Source organism: Leptonotus elevatus, chromosome 6 (genome assembly GCF_054856555.1).
Source record: "Leptonotus elevatus isolate MCC_2025b chromosome 6, RoL_Lele_1.0, whole genome shotgun sequence".
NCBI lineage: Eukaryota > Metazoa > Chordata > Actinopteri > Syngnathiformes > Syngnathidae > Leptonotus > Leptonotus elevatus.
The window spans coordinates 12,968,390-12,993,222 of record NC_141244.1 but is presented as its reverse complement, the minus strand read 5'-3'; the positions used below and the strand labels follow the sequence as shown (position 1 = coordinate 12,993,222).

The following is a 24,833-nucleotide window of genomic DNA, read 5'->3' as shown; positions in this document are numbered from 1 at the left end:
TTTATTGTATTAGAACAGATATAAAATTTGTGATGAATCGTACTAGTAAAGTCATGCGATTAATTACGATTAAAACATTTAATCACCTGACACCCCTAATTTGTAATAATATTTTATTTTATTTTTTTAAATAAAATAAAATAATTGTAATTATTTTTTCCAATTTTTAATAATATATATATATATTTTTTTTTAAAGAAAAGATTATTACAAATTAGGGGCGTCAGGCGATTACCATTTTTAATTGTAATTAATCGCATGACTTCACTAGTTAACTCACAATTAATCACACATTTTATATCTGTTTTAATACAATAAATACAATTCTAGGTTTTCATACTCTTGTTATCAAAAGTGGGAAAAATGTTAAACTAATAGAAATAGTTTAAATGAATTTTTGACGTCTATAGCCCTCAATGGCAGTGAATGAGTTAATGGCAATATATGACACTCTGTTGGGCTCATCAATTTGTAAATCTGACTCTGATGCTAGTGCCTAGTAGATTAATGATTGTATCAAAAGAAAGGGAAGAAGTCTGAACTATAGCACTTTTCCTTGGGGTCACAGGTGTGCTAGAGTCACCTTTGTTTGTTTATCACCCTGATTCGAAATTGCCGCCGGTAAATGGTGAAACGCGACTTTGTTCCTCCCAGCTGTGTTGTTGCAGCAATTACCACATTGTCATTCACAATTTGTTGACATTGGATAAAATATTGACCAATTGAAACACTAAACAAGTATCAGAACAAACCAATGTGTAGTTTTCATTGACCTAGAGTAGCATGAGCATGCACTGGAGAACACACCTGTGAGAGGAATGCACTGTGGGTGAGTCACAATTCTTGAGTGGTAATGTTCATGTTCTGTTCATATTTTGAATACACATTTTAAAACCTCCGCTAATTGTAGTAAGCCCAGGATTCTGATTTATGTCATCTTTACATTTTTGACGTATTAATGGGGAAACTATATTTTATATTAATATTGTAAAGTTTGATAAATGTCTGGTGTTCATATTTTTGTGCCTGGTCTTGTATTTGCCCAAAATAATTCCGCTGGTTAATTTTAATGCTTGTCGCCAAGTTGGGGCCGATGTGACGTAGAGTAGAGTAGAGTAGATACCGTTGTTGTAAATGTTAGCAAACGGGCATCGCCAGTGTTGGATTTACGGACCATTGATCAATATTGATTCCGGAGAGATGTGAGAATAGCTCAGATTCGTCAAAAAATGTTGCGGTGAATTGGAGAAGATTGCTGAGCGGAGACGGCTTTCAACATGGTGATGTCACGGCTTCACTCTTTCCGGCAAATATGGCGGCAAACACTGCTGTCATGGTGTCTTGACAAATTTATGAGCTATAAGCTACAACCAGTGTAACAAAAACATGTTTGGATGCAATTTTACTTGACAAACCAAATTTAGGTCTTCTTCTGAGCACCACAGGTACATTTTATAGTGACATTTCACAGACAAAAATGCACTCTTTACGTATAGGATTTTTTTGGGACGTTTTTTTTTTTTTATGGGGAGGGGCCAGCTAGCTGCTAATACTGGTGGTAATTTCAGATGGCTAATTTAATGGCATATATGACAATCTGATTTATAAATTTGTAAATCTGACTCTGATGTCAGTGCCAGTCGCCAGGTGAACATAAGAACGGCCAAAAGGTAAAAGCAACCCATCTTGGAAGAGCTAATAAAGCATTCAACACAAACACAACCTTGGCAGAGGTGGCAAACCAACAGGCTTGAGCAGTTTATGTGTCAAATGAAGCCTGTGGCCTTCATACATCGGTGTGAGAGAGACCGCACCCTGCACCCAGCGTGTCCTTTGGGCTATTCAAAAATCACAAGACTGCCAGCTGAGGTTTGACCTACTGGATCTCAGCTCATATTTCCTGAGAACATTGCGGCAACCGTGTTTAAGCCAACTGCGGCATCAACGCACATGGCACTCTCGCAGTGGATCAAATGAACAAAAGTCATACATACGCTCAGTTCTGACTTGGTACGTGGCAGATCAGTCATCTCGATATTGATCACAGATTGCTGGAAATCACACTCCAGTAAGACAGCACGTGATTGGTTGAGTTGGTAGAACTGCCCAGTGAGTTCTGACCTGTTTACTGGGTGGTTGATCGAAAGGTTATGAAATTGTGTTCATGGTCTTAAAAATATCAATACCCGAGGGCAGTCGCGTCATTGCTGCTGCAGTCAAGATTGAGTGACTGATTTGTTTACAACTCCGTGCCTGAAGAATGTCAACTTGAGTATGCCTTTGTGTTACATTTTCTTTGTGTAAAGACATCCACCCATTTTCTACCGCTTATGCTTTTCAGAGTCGTGAGTGAACTGGAGCCAATCCCTTTAGACTTTGAGGCGAGTTACAGCCTGGACTAGTTAGCAGTCAAAAGCAGGGCTAACTTTATTTGAGCTTTATCAGAGGCACTTTAAAAGGTGCACTATACTATTATTGACTTAGGATCAGTCCAGGGTGTTCTCAATCTCTGGCCCAAAGTCATCGGGGATAGGCACCCCGCAAACCCAAGATCCCCTCGAGAATGAATACTCGGTATAGAAAAGTAACGGGTTTACTTTAAATTGTGGAAGGTGTGTGCCACCGCTGACAACGTTTAACATGGCTTAGAATGTGACAGTTTAATTCTGAACACAAACACATTCACAGTTATGAGACTTTGTGTACACTTGTGCAACATTGTCTCAGCTGTTATACATTAAATATTAAAAAAATTTCACCTGAGTTGTACAGATTGTTGGTCACACAAAAGGACGAATGAGTTTTGATGATCTAGTCATATTTTTTTACATCACTAAAATCTTGCATTTGAACAGGGGTGTGTAGAGTTTTTATATCCGCTGTATCTGTGTCAAACACTCTAAAAACAGGAAGGAAAAAAAAATCAACCCAACTTGGGTAAAAAATAGGCCAATCCACTATTTGGGTCAATTTGACCCTACTTTAAAAATAGATAAATAAAATTAAATTGAATTGAAGTATACAAAACAACGCAAAAATTTACCCAAATAGCGAGTCCGTCCTTTTTTGATCGATAATGGTGTTATTTTTAACCCAATTGTTCCATCCATCCACATTAAGGTGGCTGGTGAGGTGGGGCCTGTTCCAGATGACTTGGGTCAGAAGCACTGTTCACAAAAAGCACATACTGTATAAACAAACAACTATTCACACCTATAGGCAATTTAGAGTGTTTAATTAACTTCAAATACATGGTTTGGAAACCCTGATAGAGAAAATTCAGGTAGAACATACAGGAGGGCCTGATCTAAAATTTAAACCTACTATACTACTGTTCAGAAATGTGGGGAATATTATTGTTAAATTCCAGTGTAGTGACTGGAGTTCACTTACAGTTCATGTTCAAGATGAACATTGGCCAGTGACGCGCTGGCAGAAAGAAATGTCCTCCTACAACCTTAATTTTGAGCTGTACACTTCCACACATTTAAAATGCAACACATTGTGACCCATCCAATAAAGCAACATGGTTATTTTTAACTAGAAGAGCAGTTTTTTTTTAAGCTGTTCATCATGTGATAGATCAGTCACTTTAACCTCCACTCAAAGTGATTGATAGTGAAGAGAGGCCCCAGCTTGGTCTGCTTTAAAAAGGCTGTGCCTGTGACAGTCTTGTGACTCTCTGGCCCTGACATACTGTACATAACCTAACCAAGTAAACAAACAAAAAAGACCCAGCACAATATACGTACATAAGTTTACAAATCGTATTTATTGATTTATTTTAGTCTGGAAAATGCTACATTTTTAACACAATAACATATATACAGCAAAAATAAAAATAAAAATCATGAGCTAAACTAAAAGATCTAAGACTTTTTGAACACTACAGGCTAATTTGAGTTAATATTGTTCACAAATTTGTCTAAATCTTTTTGGGTGACCTGTCCTGAGATAATACACCCCCCTCACAGGTGTGGCATATCACAATGCTGATTTCACCACATTGCACAGCGATGCCTCAGGCTACGCACAACACAGCAACTTTAAGAATTTCAACTTCCAGGACATGTACAACATGGAGCTGTGTGTTATCATGCTGCAACATGATGGTTGTGATCATGGTCATGGGTGAGTAGCATAACAATGGGCCCTAGTAACTCATCTTGGTATTTTTGTGCACTTGTGTTTGTTGTCCATAACATACACCTGCCCATCCCATAACATAAAATACCATATTTTCATTAATTTGATGTGAAAGTGGTCCTCTTTTTTTGTTTCCATGCAAACCACTGAGAAGTACACATGGTGATTTCTTCACAGTATTTATTTTTTTGAAACCCTGTTTTTGTGGGTTTTACAAGTTGAAAGTCCAACAAGGTTAAGAACCACTGCACTAGCAACACACATCTGCAGCAAATTTCACACATTAATATTATTACGAATCAGCATCTCAAACAAAAATGACCAAAAATACTTGGATCTCCTACAGAGGGCGACTCTATGACTTACATATCATGATGGCAATAGGAACCCATTTCATATAGCATTTATTGAGCCCTGCACAACTGTCCATAATGCCCATATGAGAAACCACCACTGGTGTTACTAAAAAGTGGATTAAGTCACTGAAGGTCCGTGTGGATCCCAAAACAGATATCTTTTGAAGAGCTTTATAAAAAATATCCACAGAAGAAGCAGTTCTGAACTATTACTTAGGTCTGTGAGAACAGCTTCAAGCAATAGTGTGGTCCAAAAAAAAAAGAAAGAAAAGAATACAAAGCAACTATTCTCTATTGAGAGAATGAGAGGAGATGGTTAATACCGTGAAGTGCACTCAAAGGTTTGACTTGTCCAACCTGTTTGGTAGCTTGAATGGCTGTCTATTTTTAGAAGGAGGAATAAGAAGAAAACCTGAGAAGGCACACCTCAGGGGGGACCTAGAGTTTTTTTGTTTGTTTTTTTTCTTTGCAGATCAAAATGTATTATTCAGCAGCTTATTTTGGAGGAGGGAACCACGCTATAATTGTCACAAGTGCTCAACAAGTACCTGCACGGCGGTAGGGAAGGGAAGGGAAGGGAGGGAAGAAAGGGGTGAAGTGGATGGAGAGGAGGCGGCGAGGGGGGAGGAGTGAGGCTCTTCTCCCTGTAAGAGCATTAACTGTCGAGTGTTCTGGCGGTGACAGGGCTGTCAGGGTCAGATGGCTGCTCAGCCTGATTACACCGGCTCACCGTAGATCCTCGGCTACAATACTACATACTGCCAAGCTAGCACGTTCTACTTGTGCGGCGCGTTTCGCTTCTTTTGTCTGTGAGGCGGTGACGGCTCGGCGTCGTCCGGGAAGCAGCTACAGGTGGTTGCACAAGACCGTCGAGACTACCTTCTCGTGGACGTTGCAAGGAGAACCACGCGTGTTCCGTCTCTCCCGAGAGATGACACGGACCATCTGAAGAGGTAAGGGCAAACTCTCACGAGATTCTCTTTGTTGTTGTCGCCGAAGTCCCGAGATGCGCGCTAACTTTGCAGGTTGTTGCCACCTCGAAGCTAGTGCGTCACACGCACACGGCTAGTCTACATGTGGATATAAATACGGTACTGCTGTGTGTATTCGGTGTCAAAGGGGGGTTACGAGCAGACGAGCTGCAGCCTCTGCAATAGTAGTGTAACTTCGGCTTATCAGTTTGTGGAGCTTTCTTCTGAGGCAACAGATGTTTGGAGTACTCACACTTTACTTTGGTAGAAGTACAGATATCAAAAAATACGTTGGTAAACAGAAGCACGGATTCATTCAACTCCGTGACTTGGTAAAAGTAAAATAAAATAAAAATATTTTTTTAAACCAACTGAAATGAAAAAGAGAATTAAAAAAAGAAAATATTTAAAAATATTTACCCCCCCCATCAAATAGACACAGAGGTTGGACTTAAACGTAAGTTCATTTAATTTGATATGTATCTGTACTTGAGTTTTTTTAAACACTTTTTTACTTTCACTCCTTTCACTCAGACATAGATATCTGTAGTTTCTACTCTTAGTTTGCCAAAATAGACAATAACACCATTACTAAATTAATGCTTGCTACAGATTATGTCACGAAAAAGATGTAAATAGAAAAAGATAAAGTAAAATGTGGTCAAGATCTTGATTGATGACATTTTGGAGTTTTTAAGGTGTAAAGAAAAACAGATAGGAGTGACATGGAAGAAAGTGAACCAAGGAACCATTAACAGCCACAGCGTCAGATGGGAGAAGCAAGATGCCTAGCCATGGGGTTTTAACAGAACTGTTTGATATTGTCACAATCAGTAGCACTTATATAATTTAAAGGAATACATTTTATGGGTATTGTGTATATAATTGGCAGTGAAAAAAAAACCAAAAATATTTTTTGTATTGTACCTCAAGTACAATTTTTAAAGTATATACTTTCTGACCGTTTCACCCAGTTATTTTTTTTAAATATATACCACAAATATCTGTAATTTTGCTTAATTTAATAGGCCTACAGTATGTCTTGAGAGCTTGGCACTAAAAAACACTCTAAACACAAAATAGTTCCCCCCGATTATTAACTTTCACAGTGGTCGTACCAGCAGGAGAAGAAAGAAGCTACCAGTACGGTAGTTAGCATTGACTCGGGCCTTCATGCCCTTAAAGCAACATAGCTTTGTTCATACATTGACTTACTTTTTTGGGGGGGATTAGCTAATGATATCAAAATATTCTAGAAGCCGTCAACATCAAAGGGTCCCTCTGAATCTGAAATACCATGGATGGGGAATATATTGTTTATCTGAATCCGTTGCTCCATCATGCTCCCTGGTTCATGTTACATCTTTAACGTTACATAGATCTCAATCAGAATCAACTGGTGTTGACTTGACCTCTCTCTGTCTTTTTTATGTTGTATCATATGTATCATTAAAAAAAAGTATATTTTTACAAAGTAATGAGGAGAAAGTACAGATATCTGTTTTAAAATGCAGGGATGAAAGGTAAAACAATCACCCGAAAAATATTCAGGTACAGATGCCTGCAAAATCGACTGAAATACAGTATAAGCAAAATATAAGGATGCATGACCTCATCAGGTATTTCACACATCTTTTTTTCCCATCGTGACTTGGGACAGGTGGAGCACAAGACCCTGTCTCTTTTAGGTGTTAACTGGGTGTCATTTGTATGGCAAGTACAACACTGTAACAGGGTTGATCCACTTTGAAGTTTCGACCAGACTGCCTCACAGGGGTCTACCCCACTCAAGCCATAGTAAGCTGCATGTTATTCTGCTGTCAGTTGTGTAGTTCTGTAGGAAGTTAGGCCAGTGGATCACCATGCGTGCTGCGGCAAATTTCACTCAAACGGTCGCAAAATATTTTTTAATTCATTACAAGTAACTTATCTTTGTTTATCTAGCTATGTCAGTGACATATAGCGACAAGCAGAACAATTACATATGTTTCTACTAGATGGCAGAAAGTACAGTTAAACAATATGTCATTTTTTTATATAACTATATATTTTTGTGAGATGTTTCCAGTGAGGTTTTTGTCTTTTAATATGTTTGCCTTGGCTCACTAAATCTTGGAAAACATTGAATTAGGCAGCCCAGCATTGCCCTGTGTGGTAATACTATGATCCATTTTTAACGTCGTTGGGTTTTGATCCAGCTTATGACAGGAAAAAGAAGCAGAGAAAGTGCTTGTTCCAGTTTCTCCAACTGTATCCAATGTAACATTAGTATTAGTTCTACTGAGGTATTGTCACTGTCTGGACTTGTTTTTTGTGTGTTAACTAGGTCAACAAACATTGTATTAAGATAAAAGATGAAGTTATCTGGATATTTATTTATCGAGGCTGTTTCTCAACAGTCTGTTTGTTCAATAGTGAGTCAGTGATGTTTTGTGTGGGCAATGGATTAATTTTTTTTATTATTATTATTATTATTTATATAAGGCAGTATTTAACCGTCACAAAATTAGGGAAACTTGCTCAATTGAATAGGTTGTAATATGATTTGTATAAAAGTTATGACATTAAAAAGATAATAATGTTAAGTTTTGACACGCTCAGGGAGGTACAGATTAATCATATATTGATTATTGTGATTGTACTGCATCCAATTTAAAGCTGAACACAGTAAAGAAAACATTAGAAACGTCTTGGAATGATGCAGTGGTTTGCATAGTACAAACACAGTCGTCAGAATTTTTTTTCACTGATTACAAGAGGTATGTTTCATATTCAAATGTCTGAAATTAAATAAAAAATAAAATTAGAGAATTATTTGTTTTTTGATACACATCTTAATTATTGATGTGTGTGTTCCATGACCAGTCCCTCATTTCCTGTGAGTGTAAAATACTATGATGCAAAATAATCTGCAACCCATCACAGGATAATAACTAAATATAGATCGTCAACAACCTAGAATAGACTACGGTCTTGTGGAACAGTCAGTGAGTGAGTAATTTGCCATGTGACAGGGTGCTTGTGCGTACTTGTGTGTGTTTGTGTACTTTGTTTGTGTTTGTGTGTGTGTGTGTTGCCAGAGGTGATCACAGATTACCGAGATTACCCTTTCGTCTTTCCCTGGCTGTTTGTCTGAGTCTTTGCGCACGTGGGTCCGAGAAGGGATTCACATTCAATCACATTCCCACACTTTTAGCGGGTTAAAAAGGCATTCTAAATTAATTTGTCTACTATGACTGTAGCCTTTAGTGAAAAAGATTTGTGTGTGGGAAAAAGATTGAGAAAAATTCTGCAGTTATGCTTTATTTTTGTCTTCACAGAAGCACTGGTTGATGGCGTTTGTGCGACAAAGTGGTGACTACTGCCACGCTCAACACATGTAGACCCAACCGATGATGTACTTGTACCATGCAGTTGCGGGACCCTGAAGTCTGAACAAACAAATTGTGCCTGGCCAAACAAGCCATCTGATGGGGTAACAAGTGGAGCCTCAAGATTGAAGTGTAGAAGGACTGGAAGACCTTAAATTGCAGAGCATAGAGGACTGAAGAGAAGAACCGATATCAGTTTTGTGGTATTAAAACACAGAGCTGACATATTTTTGCCTCCTGGGCTACGCTAAACTGATGGGGTAAACTATTTCCCTCCATTTGGAAATATTCTTTCTTAAATTTCAACATTTACATCCATCCATTGAAGACTCAGCAGCTATACAGCTGAAACTAAAGGTGAGAGATTTAAATTTATAAATTAAATACATTTAGGTGACCAGATGTATTTTATTTTTTCCCACTGTGCTATATTCTTGAATTCCACTATAGTTGAAAATGAAGTGAATTGGTTGTTTCTCATTGCAGATTTCAATGTCACCCATCTACTGTATTTATCAGCACTCTAAAGTGGTTGCTGGACACGTTGGGGCATGCATGGCATCCTTCATTACGGAATTTAAAATTCCATTCCAAACTGTAAACCCGCTGCTGTTACCTCAGTGTGTCTTATTTGCATACAAGAGTATGACACTCTACAAGGAAAGACACGAATGAAGACTCAAATGCATTTGTCACACATTCTTAAAATCAGGGGTGTCAGAACTGGCCCGTCACTGGTTCTAATCTGGCTGGTGAGGACAGAACACAAACTGCAGTTTTGCAGCAGTTTTGTCCACTGGATGGCGCACTGAAAACAGCTGTTATTCAGCTATTAATGCAAAAAATTTGCGCTCATTTTTGTTAAGAAATTTCAGATTATTATGCAATAAGAAAATTATAAATCAATGTACTTGTAATTATTTGCACCAAAAAATAAATAAACAATTCGAGAAAGAAATATGTTGACCTGTAATTATTTATTGATAATTAGGCCACGGCAGATATAATGGTCCGGCACACTTGAGATTCAATTTTGGTAAAAGTTGCCCCTGAATTAAAATGAGTCTGACATCCCTGTTTCACATGTTTAGAATTGAGGTGTACTACATTGTTGTTTAAAGCATACATGTAGTTACGTTATTGGAAATAATCAGTAAAGAAAACAAAATCTATGATAGCTGATGATGCGTTGATGAAAATATCTGAGGCTGCACAAATTTTGTTTGTTACAGTAAACTTTGGTCCAGGATTTAATTGGAGATTATTTGCCGGTAAAACCAAACTATACATACACATTAGGATGAGTCTTGTGCTATAGCTTCAGCTTTACTTTGATGTTCGGATGTTTATTTACAATATGGTGTGTTTGAAAATCCAAACAGCAGACTGAAATAAATATAAATCAGAAAAATTCCAGGATTTGTGTCACAAAAATAAATATTAAATCTAAATGACAAGTTTTCCCCTTCATAGTAAATCATGCTGGAGTCTAATGCATTTCCCAGCATTCTCTGCCATGCATTCATGCACTGCTGGAAGGATTCATCTGAGATCCTCCTCAGCCCTGTCGTAACGGCCATCTTGTTTGCATCCACGTCTTTAAAACGGGTCCCCTTGATGGCCCATAGGACTTAGAATAGAGGGCGGGGAAATGACACGGAGTTCTGCACCGATGTCACGGTTACTCATCTGGCCCACATTGATTGGAAAAAAACAATAGTTTGTAGTTTGGGTTTGAAATATCTCGTGACACCAGTCCTGGAATTTTTTGGACACTTCAATGTCTAATATCTCACTTCTAAAATGTATAGGTTAGAAGTCCTTCCTGGTCAATTGTGGGTCAAAAGTCAAACTGGTCAACATGAACCGTCCGGCTCCAGTGGAACTGTCCCACAACCACATGCGATTTCTTATCACACATAACCCAACTGACAGCACACTCGGCTCCTTCACAGAGGTAAGATCCTAGGTGCCAAATAATACTCTTACTGCTAAACTAAACCAACAAAACGAAATTGATGTACTGTTTGTGTTCCAGGACTTGAAGCGATTCGGGGTCACAACAGTGGTTCGAGTCTGTGACATCACATATGACAAAACACCACTGGAGAAAGATGGCATTACTGTGGTGGTGAGGACGTAACGTATACACATATACACTAGTCACAATATTTTGGGTCCATCCTAAAATGAGCTGTTCATGAGCAGTGTACATCTCACTTTCACAGACACTGCTGTCACCATAAATAAAAAAATAAATAAAAAAAGCTAAAAAGTCCACACAAGAACAAAAGTCATCACAACAAAGTTTTAACTATTGTATGGATGTAAACACACACACACATACAGTCCATGATGGTTTCTCAACTGCTTCTCATTTAGGATTGGCCATTTGATGATGGTGCCCCGCCCCCAAATGTACTAGTTGATGATTGGTTGAGTTTACTGAAGAAGAAGTTTCAGGAGGAACCTGGATGCTGCGTGGCTGTTCACTGCGTGGCAGGCCTCGGAAGGTTAGCTAAACATCGAATGATGTTCATACACAATGCACACACAGGGTTGACGTTACATCAGATCTGTTACAGATTTAATGAAACAAATGTAAATATAGGTCTGACAAAAATGGTCATAGTCATCTCGCAGACATACTGTAACTGTTTTCATGTCTACATATGTCCACGCAGGGCTCCTGTGCTGGTCGCGCTGGCTTTGATAGAGAGTGGAATGAAGTATGAAGACGCTATTCAACTCATCCGACAGTTAGTATACGCCAACCTTATTTTTTTTATGAACTAAATATGTATTATTGGGGAAACTAAATAGGATGCATGCAATACTGTGATAGGGGAACACAACCTCAAATCTGTAGTCAGAATATGGAGGCCACTTGGTGCTCATGCATTTTGGCGAAAAATGAAATTCATCTTTTATTTTACTAACTAAATATGTGCAATATTCAAAATCTTTCAAAAGGACGCACACAACTGGATGTGTCCTTTTTTTTTTATCACTTAATTATTGTCTTTTACTGTGTTGAAGGAAGCGTCGTGGAGCCATCAACAGTAAACAACTAACTTACCTGGAGAAGTATCGATCCAAGCAACGACTCCGCTTTAAAGACTCTCAAAGCCACAAGAACAAGAAGTGCAACATTATGTGAACACACACAAAAACAAAGTCAGTCACACATTCGGACAAAAAAAAAAGACTGCTATACCCTGTAGAGGCCTTCCCTAGGAAATAATGCTTTCTGTTACCCTCTTTTCATTACAATCCACCGTTTTCTCCGTTTGTAATAATGCTGGGTCTTTAAAGAATATTATTGCTTCAGTAGCTAGACCGGTGATGAGGGAATGGAAAAAGTGGGCAAGTCTGATTGTTGAGGCTTGTTGAAGTTGCTTAGTAACAGATAAAACAGTTCTTGGAAGACAGGCGGGTTAATCTTGCAGCATGTGACCACTAATATATTGGGACATTTAGGTTGTTGTTGTTTTTTGTACAGATATTCCATATAATTTATTGACATCTAATTACTGATTCTTGGATGCCCCAAAGTTGTCTTTCTTGAATCAATTCAAGTAAAAAAAACATTTTTAAAAAAAGACTGTAAGGGCTCGTCTTGCCAGATGTATTTTGCATGAAAATCTTAATGCTGTAAGCATGTTGGTACCCATAAAGCCTTCTCTTTGGTTTTTACAACCAGTGTTTGAAGGTTTACATTTCAGAGTGTGCATTTTGTTATCCATCTACAACTGATTGGTGTTATAGAGAAGGTTTTTGAATAACCGATATGACAACAATACCATTCATGTACACGCGTGGGGGGGAAAATGCTGGTACCCCTCTGTTAATGAAGGAACATAATGAAATAAAAGCAAATAGTCAACACAGGTGAGGATCATTATCAGGCTTCACCAGAGGTTGCTGATGAGATGATCATTTCAATCACCTGTGCTGGAGGAGGAAGACAAAACATGCAGGACTGCGGCTCTTGAGGACCAGGATTGCTTACCCCCTGAAATAGGCTGAAAGGCGGCTTACAAGGTTGAGGACACCTGTAATGCTAATTAGAGGACACACCTTGGTTGAATGTTTCCCTACGGTCAAATTATTTTCAATATTTTCTCGAAGCACCATAATTTGTGTCCAGGCCGTTTTCCATGATTTTTTTTTTTATTCTGTTGTTTATATTTTTATGATTATTATTTTATGTGTTATTTCCTTTCATTAACAGAGGGTTGCAAAAAAATGTCCATGTGTGTTTGTGGAAATGATCAAAAACGTCTGAAAGGTGTGGACTACATGTAAATATAAAAGAATATATGTTGAGTTCATGTATCGTGTCATTTTTTTCTTCTTCCACAAATCTTGAATTGTAAACGGCTTCTGCTGGAAATATTCCAATGCAATTTAATACTATAGCAGGAGTAGTGCACAGAAAACTGTCAAGGCAAAAAAATAAATTAATTGTTTGAAACACAATCTAATAATTTCATTCAAGTCATGTAATAGAAGTGCACATTACAAACACAAATGAGACATTTTTTACTAAGTAAATGTTAGTACGTGAAGACGGTTTTAGGTATTGGCCTGTGTTGCTCTGGGTCAGGGAATTGGTAGACCTACAGAGAGAGAAAATGTTTCATACTTCAAATCTTTATCATGGTAAATGTTTTGTTTTGAATATAAATTACACATGTTAATTTAAATACACTGACAGAAGTCAGACTGAGCCTCGTAGTTTTAACTTTAAACTTAATTAAAGCACAGTAGAGCTACTGTAGAGGTTTCTTTGACCTTTGTTTTCTCCACAAAGAAAAGCAGATAGTCTTTTTTATTTCAAATTTGTGGAGGTGATTCATAAATTTTGAACTCAGCATGAACGGAACCTTTTCATGTTGAATTGGTTTATTCTTACTAATTAAAGTTTTAATGCTTATCAAATGCAGGATTATGGGATGAGCATTTTGCAGGTATGGTCAGTTCTAAATTGACAACTGTCCGCCATTTATCATGTAATCTTATCCAAGATGATACTCTGAATTAACAAATGACATTGAGGAACTGTCATGTAGCAGTTGTGAGCAAAATACACAAACAGTTGTCAATTCCCTGTCCCTAATTTGTTCCTATGATCTACGATGTAATTATTTATTATTACAATATTTTTAATACACTGTCGGCCTACAGCGTATTGAAATATTGCAATTGCAACAATGCAACATTTTATCAGTCAAATGAGACATAGAAAATATTAACTAATTCACAGTGCCATTATTTATTAATATATTTACCGCTTAACATTTTGAACACACTATTGGGATTTCTTATGAAAACGTTTGTTTGTGGGGCTGAACTCGACTCAAAAAGATTTTGGGCTCCAACTGCAGTGTAGTCCTCCTCCAACATGGAGACGCTATAGGTTGTACTAGCAACAAACACTATCCCCTTCCGCTTGATAGGAGGACATGTTTCACACATTCGTCAGAAATCGGACATTAAAACATATTTTGGGAATAATACCCACTTTGTTTGTGTGCTTTAAGAGTTAATAAATTTAATTTAATATTTTCTCTGATGTGAAAAACAATGGACGGGCAACTAACAGGTATGAATTTACGTTAGCTTTACGTCGAATATGTTAGTCGGTGCTTAATGTTAGGCCGAGTAGCCATAAACAAATGTGTGTTAATCAGTGGTCGCGTTTGATCGAAAGTGTTTTCGGTGCACGCGAATATTTCCCAGGACTTGCTTCTTCTTTTTTTTCTCACCTCGTACCCGTTTAATGCTGTTGTAGTTCATAAAGTTCGCAATTTTTGAGACACCGTCGTCGTGCGGTGGCGCGTGATAGCCATTACAGTATTATTTTATGGCAGAGGAGATCATTCCGCCTTTTGCAAACGAATTTTTTCTTTCCCCCTTTTGTTCAATACCGACCACGTATTTTGCGAAAGCACTAGAAGGTTAAATTGACGTCTCAGTAATTATCACGGCCTAAAGTGGTTGATTGCTCAAGTTGAAAGATACAGCAATGCATATGAGCCCACTATATGGATGGAGGAAGACCAGTTGGCGTTCAAAAGCACAAAAAGCGTGGAGTGCAACCATTATAGTCTCCAATTTACCTGCAACCCTATAAGGACCAGTGGTAAAAGGCACTGAATGAAAAGTCAATTCTACATGCATCTGTCCTTAAAATCCCATTCTTCTGTCTCTCCAGCCGGTTCTGTGTTTATGTGTCGACTCTGCAACCAGTTCTCTCCCAGTCACTCAGTGCTACTGGACCATTGCTCCAAGATGCACCCGCTGCAAGAGCCTTATGACGACATCATTGTGGCACTGAAACCTCTTGCAGGAGTGCCCTTGGAGACCTTAGCAGGTTATCTGGACTTCCTCATTCACAACCAGTAAACTGACTGTTTCAACAACAAATATTAAATATTATCGCAACTAAACTGCCTTTTAGGTTTAATGTGAAAACTATGACTAAAAGAGCAAACAAAATATGACAAAATATTTATATTGTAGTATTTGTTGCTGAGCAATGTATATGGTTGAGTTTAGGAGTGTTTTAGTTACTTTGTCTGTAGGGCGTAATTTACTAAAGTCAAATGCTCAAACCTGTTTCAAAAGTTACTTTTATTAATTTGAAATTACAGGATATCACACCCTGGCCAAATCTTCTGCCAAAGCAAGGCATTAATGCAAATCCCTTGTCTGTGTTGTACACATTCTTGGCAATGAATGCTATTTGGATTTTCTTATGACTGGAGCTAAAAGAAGAGTTGGGGATTTAATGAAAAATATTATACTATATAATAATGTATGCTAAAAGAATTCTCTTTAACTTAAATTTGACCATGAATAATAGTTTTGGGCTTAATTGTGTGTGTTCTGCACAGAGAGCTCAGCAAAGCGAAAACGAGGACGACCAAAAGGCTCCACCAACAAAATGCTCACTGATCGACGAGATGGCAGAGAAGCCTCCACGCAGTCTCCAGAAGACAAAGTCCAAAGACAAGAGGGGCAGAAAGAGGAAGTAGACAAAGAGGGTAACACACTAAATGGCAAGTTGGATACTATAGATATAAAGTAATCTGCTGCTCTCCAAAATGTAGGCCAATTCCAGTCATTTCATCCTTCTGATAGGTGATGACAGGATATCTTCGCTGAAATGCAACGACTGCCATCGTTTGTTCAGCAACACACGGCAGATTGTCAAACACATCTGCCTGAAAACACAGTATGAGGAAGTGGAAGACGAAGATGATGACACTGGTAAGAAAAAAACCAACATGAAAAGCATAATGTGAAACATCTCATGTAAAATCAGCATTCAGTGACAGGTGGCCCAAAACAACAACAACAACAACAACAACAACAACACTAGAACAGAGAACTATTCCTCATTAATGTATGGAAAAAATGTGTTTGCAAAATGAAGGCGCACTTGTAATTTGCATATCTCTCAGGAAGCAATTGCAGAGGTCCTGAGGATTCAGAAAATTTGGATCCTCTAGGATCAGATAAACAAAATCAACAAACCGCTAAAACATCAGGGATAAAGAGACAAAAGGGTAAACAAACACCCCTTCAGAAGCAGTATTTTCAAAATTACATTTGTGTTAATTATTGTCTAGTCTTGTTCTCTGTGTGTAGGAATGGGGAATTTTCCACAAAACAAGAAACATCAAATGCTTTCTGAAGGGGAAAGTCTAACCTCCAAAGATGATAGACTAACAACAGGAAGCAAAAAAAGTGTCTTCAATGTTGTTCTCACTGAAGAAGAGTCACTCCCAGGTCAGTCTTGTGTTCTGAATCACTGTTTTATTTAACGCAACATTAATTTTGTAAACTCTCAATACCACAGGCGTCATTAAAATGACTCCAGTCGAGAACATTCCTTCAGATTCGGAGCATGTAAACATTCTGGATGAGTCTCAGGTGAGTCTGATTATGTACTGTGACATATGTAAAGTCAAGTAACCTAACCTGAACTTGGTGATTCAAATTTCAAATAAGAAAAAAAACTAAACCTGCAGTGTGTCATGATGCAAATATTGTTTTATTTGTAAAGCTTAAAAATGTATACCATCATATTTCATTCATTCATATAGTTGTGCTTCATGTTTATAAATATGTGATTTATTTTATTTTATTGGGGACATCCAGGACACAGCAGTCTCTCAGAGTGAGCCAGCAGACATTGCAAGTCAGCCTGCAGCCAATGTTGAAGACCCCAAAACAGAGCAGGACCCAAGGTACCCAATTTCACAATATATTTATCAACATAAGAGAACTGGCAGTAATTAGGATAAATGCTCAGGTGTAGTTTTCTTTTATTTTGATTTTGACATTTTCTGCTCTTCTCCAACTGTAGTTTTGACAATACAGAAGTGACACCAGCAAAAGGCTTCCAGGAATATTCCATCATGCAAGATGTTCCCAAGTACTGTCAATCTGTTTTTGCATGTATTATTATATTTTAACAACAATAGTCGCATAAAAATCAATTTCTCGTTTGACACAACAGTTGGTCAGCACGATAATATTAGTTTCTCTCTCCTCAGTTTACTTCCGAGCCAACTGAAAGTCTTTGGCTGCGAGTTCTGCAATAAAATCTTTAAGTTTCGACACTCGCTGACGTCCCACCTCAGGACGCACACCCAAGAGAAACCGTTCAAGTGTCCACATTGTGACTATGCGTCTGCCATCAAGGGTAGATCTTTTTTTTTTTTTAGATAATTTCCCCCCTACTATCTATTTGACAGAAAATGTACCAGTTTTAATTGCAAAATTCATTAAACCAAACAATTCAAGATTTAATATTTTTCCTTTTCTTTATTATTAATTATTTGGTAAATACTTGTTCTCTCTTTCGTCTTAAGCCAACCTGACTGTTCACCTAAGGAAGCACACTGGAGAGAAATTCAATTGCCAACAGTGTGCCTTTAAATGCCTCAACCCGGGACACCTCAAGGTCAATTATCTTTCAGGTGTTTTACTAAGCACTATATTACTATACATATGTACAAGTGCAACTTTTTCTATTTGATTGTCCTTTAGGTCCACATTGAACGTGTTCATTTAAAGGTGAAGCAGCATTGCAGCTTCTGTCAAAAGAAGTACTCAGATGTGAAGAACTTGATCAAACATATAGAAAAAAGTCATAACCTGAGTGACCCGCTCGTCTACAAGAGCTACCAACAACTGAGGTTTTTATACGCCATGTAAATATTTTACATCATTTAGTAACGAAATCCACAGCTAACCGGCTTAATGCGTTTGTCCAGGATGAAGACGCGTCAATGTCTGAGACAACTCCTCTACCACTGTCCCACCTGCAACCGCTGCTTTAAGAACCAGGTGGAGCGCGAGCGCCACGTGCTGGTCCACGGGCCTCAGCGGCCTTTCACCTGCTTGCTCTGCGACCACGCCAGAACCAGCATGGCCACCCTCGCCGCACATGTTAGGAAGCATCCTTTCCTGTATGTGTGCTGCACGTGCGACAGGAAGTTTGTCAGTAGTCAGAGACTCAAGAGTCACCTCACGGAGGATCACCCTGAGCTGGAGCAAGAGCAGGCATTCACAGAGTGCATTAAAAACAGCTTCTGCCTGATGAATGGTGGAGAAATCTTGCCGGTAGATGAAGAAAGAGAGGGCAAAGAGGGAAGGTTAAGCATGGAAGGAAGCTCAAAGCCGGGAGATGAGAGCAGCGAAGAGGTGATCAGAGCTGCTGAAGATGTTGAGGAGTGGAGGGACGGTGAGGGTGAGTCACAGAAAGCGGCAGCACTGCAAGATGCCGAGCAAGAAGGTGAAAATGTGGAAGCAGAGGCGACGAGTGAAGGATGTACTCAAAATCTGGAAATCAAAACTGTCCCTGAGACACAGAAGGATGTGTGTGTTGAATCCTCGACGACGACGCACACGTGCAACTCTGTAGATACCGCATGTGCCATAAACACTCAAGTGACCAATGTTAACCCACACAATCATTTGCCTGCAACACCTTCAGATGAAAACACCCAAACTACTCAATCAGAAAAGGTAAATCAGTTCAAGTTTCTATTACCTGTTTTTGTGCGACACTATTTTCTACATTACTTCATATAATAATAATACTACTACTAATAATAATAATGCATTATATTCAGAGGCACCTTTCTTGGCACTCAAGGACACCATACAATATTAACATAAATACATAATAAAAATAAAATAAACTAATACAATACATTTTATCCACTGCATCTATGCTTATGTCTTTCAGGACTTCCAACTAAGTGCGTTCCAGCAGGTGGTGTCATCACTTCCAAAGACTCTTCTTGATATGGAGACTTTCCAGCGGCTCAGGAAAATATATGGCGACCAGGAGTGTCAATACTGTGGTGAGATGAGGGAGTGACCTCCTGGTTTGATCCACACAACCATAATAAGATCTCATTACAATAGCAAATGGTCATAATTCTACGGTAGTTAAACCTAATATGGCTCAATTCCATACTGACAACTTAAAGATATAAATTGGAGTGGAGTAACATGCACTATTTTTCCCATTATGTTACTTAATAACATACACAATACAAGTCATCAGGAGGCAATGCAGTTCTACACCATTGCATACTACAACCGCAAAAATAAACAGTTACTGTAAAAAATAAACAAATAAACAACCTTCTGTTTTCGTTTCATAACAGCAGCGCACTATGCAAAAGCCTGAAAAAGAGACACAGAGTAAGACAAGTGTAAAATATTTTATTCAGTCACAAGAGGTGGGGTCCAGTTTAGCTTCCTTATTGTCACATTCAATTTATATATTTTTTTCTTCCAGATCAGAACACTGAAATGTTGATTCAACATTTTCCCCATGAAGCAATAAATAAATAAAAATCTGCTCTCATTCATGTGCATATGTGAAAGGAATAACTAGAGCTGTCAAACGATTATTTAAAAAAAATCTAATTAATCGCATCTTAGAATTAGATTAATCGACTTAATTTAAAAAAAGCGATTAATCACTTAATTAAAAAAGGCTTTTTATCAATATTTTTTGCCCGCCAAATTTAATGTTATGAGGACGTATTCAACATTTTGTGATTGACTGCACATTCTCATCCTCCTCTTTTTCTAATAAATTAATTACTTGCATAATTTTAAAATGGAAAAAAAATGACCCCAGTAGTTTGTTTGACATAAACAAATATTTTGAATGTCATACGCAAACATTTATTTAATGCTTTACTTTAAAGGATGTAGTTAATGCTTATTGCTCAAACACAACCTGCACTACCTTTAACTTAACCATCCGCTGTCAAGCTAAAGGATCATCTGCGTGAGTGAGATTAATCTGCCTAAATACATGATTAATGCGATCATTATTTTGCAATTAATCACCGAGTTTACACTTTAACTATGACATACAAATTATCTTCACTATTAATAATATAGAGATATTGCTGGCATTTTTTGGCAACTCACTCACTGCCAGTGACTGCTATTGACGTCAAAAATTCATTTGAACTATTTCTATTAGTTTAACATTTTTTTCCACTTTTGTTAACAAGAGTATGAAAACCTAGAAATGTTTTTTATTGTACATTTAGAACAGATCAAATTTATGATTAAACGTTAATTGAAGTCATGCGATTAATTACAATAAAAAAATGTAATCGCCTGACGCGATTTTAAAAAAAGAAATTATAAAAAATTAGGAGCGTCGGGCGATTATATTTTTTAATCGTAATTAATTGCATGACTTCACGAGTTAACTCATGTTTAATCACAAATTTTGTATCTGTTCTAAATGTATAATAAAATAATTATAGGTTTTCATACTCTTGTTAACAAAAATGGAAAAAAAATTAAACTAATAGAAACAGTTAAAATGAATATATGACGTCTATAACCGTCAATGGCAGTGAATGAGTTAATAACTGAAATATAGTCACTTTTTTTTTTTTTTTTTTTTACTAGCTTCTGATTTCATAGCTAGTTATCCATCAGTTTGATGTGTGTATATATAAGGCACTCATGCATTTGTATGGCTTAACAGTCTTAACGTCCCACCGAGGGACATCATGACTATGATCTTGCCTGTGGCAAAAATACGTTTGACATCCATGGCATACTCATCATCTACAACCATGCATCTCGGTGAATTGTTCTAATGGTTGCATTTGCTTTTCTGTTCCCTGTAGGTAAACTGTTCTGGTACAAAGTCCATTATAACACCCATGTACGCACACACACCAAGGAGCACCTGCACCACTGCTCACAGTGCAACTACTCGTCCATCACCAAAAGCTCTTTAAAGAGGCACATGATTCAGAAGCACAGCGGCTTGCTCCTGCCATGTTCTCGTCCGGGATGCAAATACACCACACCTGACAAATACAAACTACAAGCCCATGAGAGGACTCATCAACAAGAGGTAACAAATCATCCGCCTACATATTGCCAGTAGATCAAGTCTTCAGCGGAATCATTGTTTTTAAATTTTTGATATTTAGAGTGTGCTTGAATAAGGACACAACTGAATAGAAATTAACTTTCATTGAGGCCATTTAAATTGTGTTTTGGAGCACTAATCCAACTGAAGCCTTGTTTTCCATTTTAGAATTTTAATTATAATTTAATTTCCTGGTATCTTTTGATTCAATATCACAATTTTTGCTTTGATTGCAGGGAAAGAGTGCACCCTGTCCCGTCTGCCATCAAAGCTATCCAATGCACAGACTTAAACGACACATCCAGATGTCCCACCCTGGTAAAAGACACGCAAATAAATCAACATACTGTACGGAGGCCGAACCCATTCACGGGTTAAATTCAAACGAAACATTTACAGTAGTAAAATGTCATTTGAATTAATTTAGGTTTTCTCTACAACTTGCCAAAAGCTTTTCTAATTACACTACTCAATGTGTCCACATTATCACTGGATAACACTTCAGTGGTCCATTATAAATATTGGACTTTTGATTGTGTGTTGAACAGACAGTGCACCAGTTAAAGGGCAGATGGTGAAGCGAGCAGAGAAGTGCCCATATTGTGACTCATACTACCTCAAAAATAGCAATGAATTTCAGCAGCACATCTGGGCCCATCAAGGTGTGATGTCTTGCTTTCTTTGACACCAATATGTCTGTGCTGTTGACTCAAGTAAAGCACAAATCAAAGCAATAAAACAGAAAAATATCACTGTATTTTCTTGAAATTCTGCGTCTACATGAACCGTTTCTTCAAAGAGAGCTATTATTTCAATATGTGTACATTTGATTTGCAGGCGTGAAACCATTTGTCTGCAACATTTGTGACTATGCGAGCCGCAGCATTAGTAACTTGAAAAATCACATGAAGCGACATAACAAGGAAAAATGTCACATTTGTGACCTGTGCAATAAAAAGTTTAAATCCAAAATGTCGTTGAAGAGCCACAGACTGAGCCACACCGACCACGGTACGTACATTCCCTTTAAGCAATGCGGATCTTTGCCTCACTTACTATTTTATTTCGCTTTATACTTTGTTTGTCAACATCCATTAAAAACTAGAATGGTTTTGCATTCTCAAGAATGTTTGATGAACGAGTCCCTCCCTTATTGATTTCTTTCCTTCCATTTTTCTTTTCTAGGGAAGCAGTTTAAGTGCTCAGAGTGCGACTTCAGTTCACTTTTCAAGGCTCCTTTGGTTAGACACATGGAGCAGCATACTAGATTTAAGGTACGAATCGTTTGTCATCGCCAGTGCGAAGGATTGCCAAGGCTCCACTGTTTTTACAAGCACGGCGTGCATTGATATTTACGTCTATTCACATAAACAGCAATACAGCAACCATGAGATTCTTGGAGAAAAAAAAGACGGCATTTAAAAAATATATCCACATTTATTGCAACTGTCATGCTATTTAATTAGTTTTCACTAAAGTACAGACTCGTGTACTTTACACATATCTTCCCTTGCTTTTTTTTGTAGCCATTTCAATGCACTCACTGCCCCTACTCCTGCAACACATCCGGTTCCCTGAAACGACACTACAAGACAAAACACCCAGACCAGGATTATGAAAATGTCAGAGAAGGTCCCTCAGACGCAGTGTATTCCACACAACAAGGTTTGAATTTAAATTTTTGACTTCTTTTTTTTAAATCATGGACTCTGCTAATTGCTCTACTTTTTAAGTGTACATGCTTAAACTATCACGACTCACAACAGTCACAAATTGCGTCTTAGCTACTTTGTTTAATTTTTACACAACAACAAAAATCTTCTGAGAAGAAATGTATTGATTTTGTCTTTGTTCGCATTTAGGCATCAAGTGTCCTGAATGTAGATTTGTTTATGGCACCAAATGGGAGCTGAATCGACACATGAAGAAGCATGGTTCAAAAGAGGTGGAATGCAACTGGGAGGTACATGACAATGCTCATGCTGTTACAGTGTGATAGGAAGTAATTCAACTAGATCTTAAATCTTTTAAATATAATTAATCGCATGACTTCAATAGTTAACTCACGATTAATCGCACATTTTTTATCTGTTCTAAATGTACAATAAAATGTATTTTTTCTAACATTCTTACTCTTAACGTGAAAGTGGAAATAATATTAAACTAATAGAAATATGGCTTCATCTTGTAGTTATTGATACAGTAATTTCATAATTCATAAAATTGAGTTAGAATGAAAAAGATATACTGTACTGTAAAAAACGAGTGTGATATTGATTTGTTTTGGGGTCATTTTTCTGCCACTAGATGGCATAATTGCATTTGTGAGACATTGATGACAGCTCAGTGCATTTTTTTTTTCATATTAAGAGCTATCTAATCTTTAACATGAAGTAACTGTATATTTTTTTAAATTGTAAACCCCAGTTGGAGACTCCAGCCTCCACAAATATATGCATTATTATTATATTACTGATAAATTTCGCGTCTGCTGCTTTGCGAATGGAATTCGCCCAGTACAGGCTTTCCGAGTAAGGAACTTTAAATTAAGTCAAAATCGACGCACTAATTTTGACACCCCTAAGTTAAACCATATGTCACACTGTTAGTTTATCAGATGAGTAAACCAGGGTTCATATTTTCAGTTAATGCTGTATCTGTACTATGTGTGAATCCATATTCAGGTGGAAGAGACAGTCGAGAGCCAATATGTCCCTTTGGAGCAAGAAGAGGAGCTGCCAGAAGAACACGTAGCTGCCCTACAAAACAATGGTAATAGTAGAAGTACTGTGCAAGCAAAATAACAATTCATTGGCTTTAACATTTATTTATAATTGTGTGTGTACAGGAACTGATAATGTTCTCCAGCGGATTGTTGAGTTAAGCTCGGAAGCTCATGACGCCATCACGTCTATGGTTGCCATGGCTCCCGGCACTGTTGCTGTGGTTGAACAGGTAAAGACCATTCTGTGTGACTCGGGGCGTCACGTCACAGCCCTGAAAAATATGATGTTGATTTAGAGTCGTGATGACATTTGCAGGTGGCGGATGAGGAGGAGGTCGGCGAGCACCAGCTGATGGTTGTGAACGCAGATGGGGATCTTTCCGGCGAACCGGTGATGGTGGTGGAGGAGGGACACGAACTGGAGACCTTGACAGTCCTCGCTCAAGATGACAACGCTCAACACTTTATTGTTTATGTAGAGGAACAGACTGTGGAAATCAACTAGTAAATGTTAGCATTTCATAAAAGATTATCAATATTCATAAGTTCAGAACCAAATATTAGTCGATATTATACATACATAAAATAACAAAAAGCAGTGCAGTGTGAATTGTTCCACAGGCTAATAATTTATCATTAAATGTGCAGTACTTTAACGCCAACAACTTTTACTTACACAACACATGAATAAAAACCCATCTTTTACTTGTTTGTGTGTCAAGTGGCTTAATTTTCTAATTGCATAAATGAGTATTTAGCTGTAAAAAGAAAAAAGCCAACAGTTTATGCAGTACTTCACAATCTGCATGACTTTTT

The 24,833-nt window shown here is 37.7% G+C and overlaps 2 protein-coding genes across 3 annotated transcripts; both read left to right on the top strand.

Moving 5' to 3' along the window:
• The first annotated feature begins 5,115 nt into the window (after positions 1-5,115).
• LOC147172068 (protein tyrosine phosphatase type IVA 3-like) lies at positions 5,116-13,173 on the top strand. The gene is made up of 7 exons (XM_086078836.1): positions 5,116-5,455; positions 8,794-9,201; positions 10,656-10,801; positions 10,883-10,975; positions 11,227-11,357; positions 11,529-11,603; positions 11,884-13,173. The coding sequence occupies exons 3-7, from the start codon at positions 10,706-10,708 to the stop codon at positions 12,002-12,004; spliced, it is 516 nt and encodes a 171-aa protein (XP_085934962.1). The 5' UTR covers positions 5,116-5,455; positions 8,794-9,201; positions 10,656-10,705; the 3' UTR covers positions 12,005-13,173.
• A 1,124-nt stretch (positions 13,174-14,297) lies between these two features.
• zfat (zinc finger and AT hook domain containing) lies at positions 14,298-24,722 on the top strand. Of its 2 annotated transcripts, none has more exons than XM_086079401.1 (24): positions 14,298-14,452; positions 15,065-15,223; positions 15,747-15,911; positions 15,994-16,122; positions 16,317-16,421; positions 16,504-16,644; positions 16,715-16,788; positions 17,017-17,105; positions 17,225-17,293; positions 17,415-17,563; positions 17,733-17,824; positions 17,911-18,059; positions 18,138-18,891; positions 19,115-19,232; positions 21,042-21,274; positions 21,529-21,610; positions 21,841-21,954; positions 22,130-22,303; positions 22,478-22,566; positions 22,819-22,957; positions 23,155-23,255; positions 23,977-24,064; positions 24,141-24,247; positions 24,334-24,722. In XM_086079401.1, the coding sequence occupies exons 1-24, from the start codon at positions 14,434-14,436 to the stop codon at positions 24,520-24,522; spliced, it is 3,528 nt and encodes a 1,175-aa protein (XP_085935527.1). In that variant the 5' UTR covers positions 14,298-14,433; the 3' UTR covers positions 24,523-24,722. The 2 variants fall into 2 exon arrangements, with proteins under 2 accessions (XP_085935527.1, XP_085935526.1); XM_086079400.1 differs by lacking the exon at positions 14,298-14,452 and adding an exon at positions 14,511-14,992.
• The last annotated feature ends 111 nt before the right edge of the window (positions 24,723-24,833 follow it).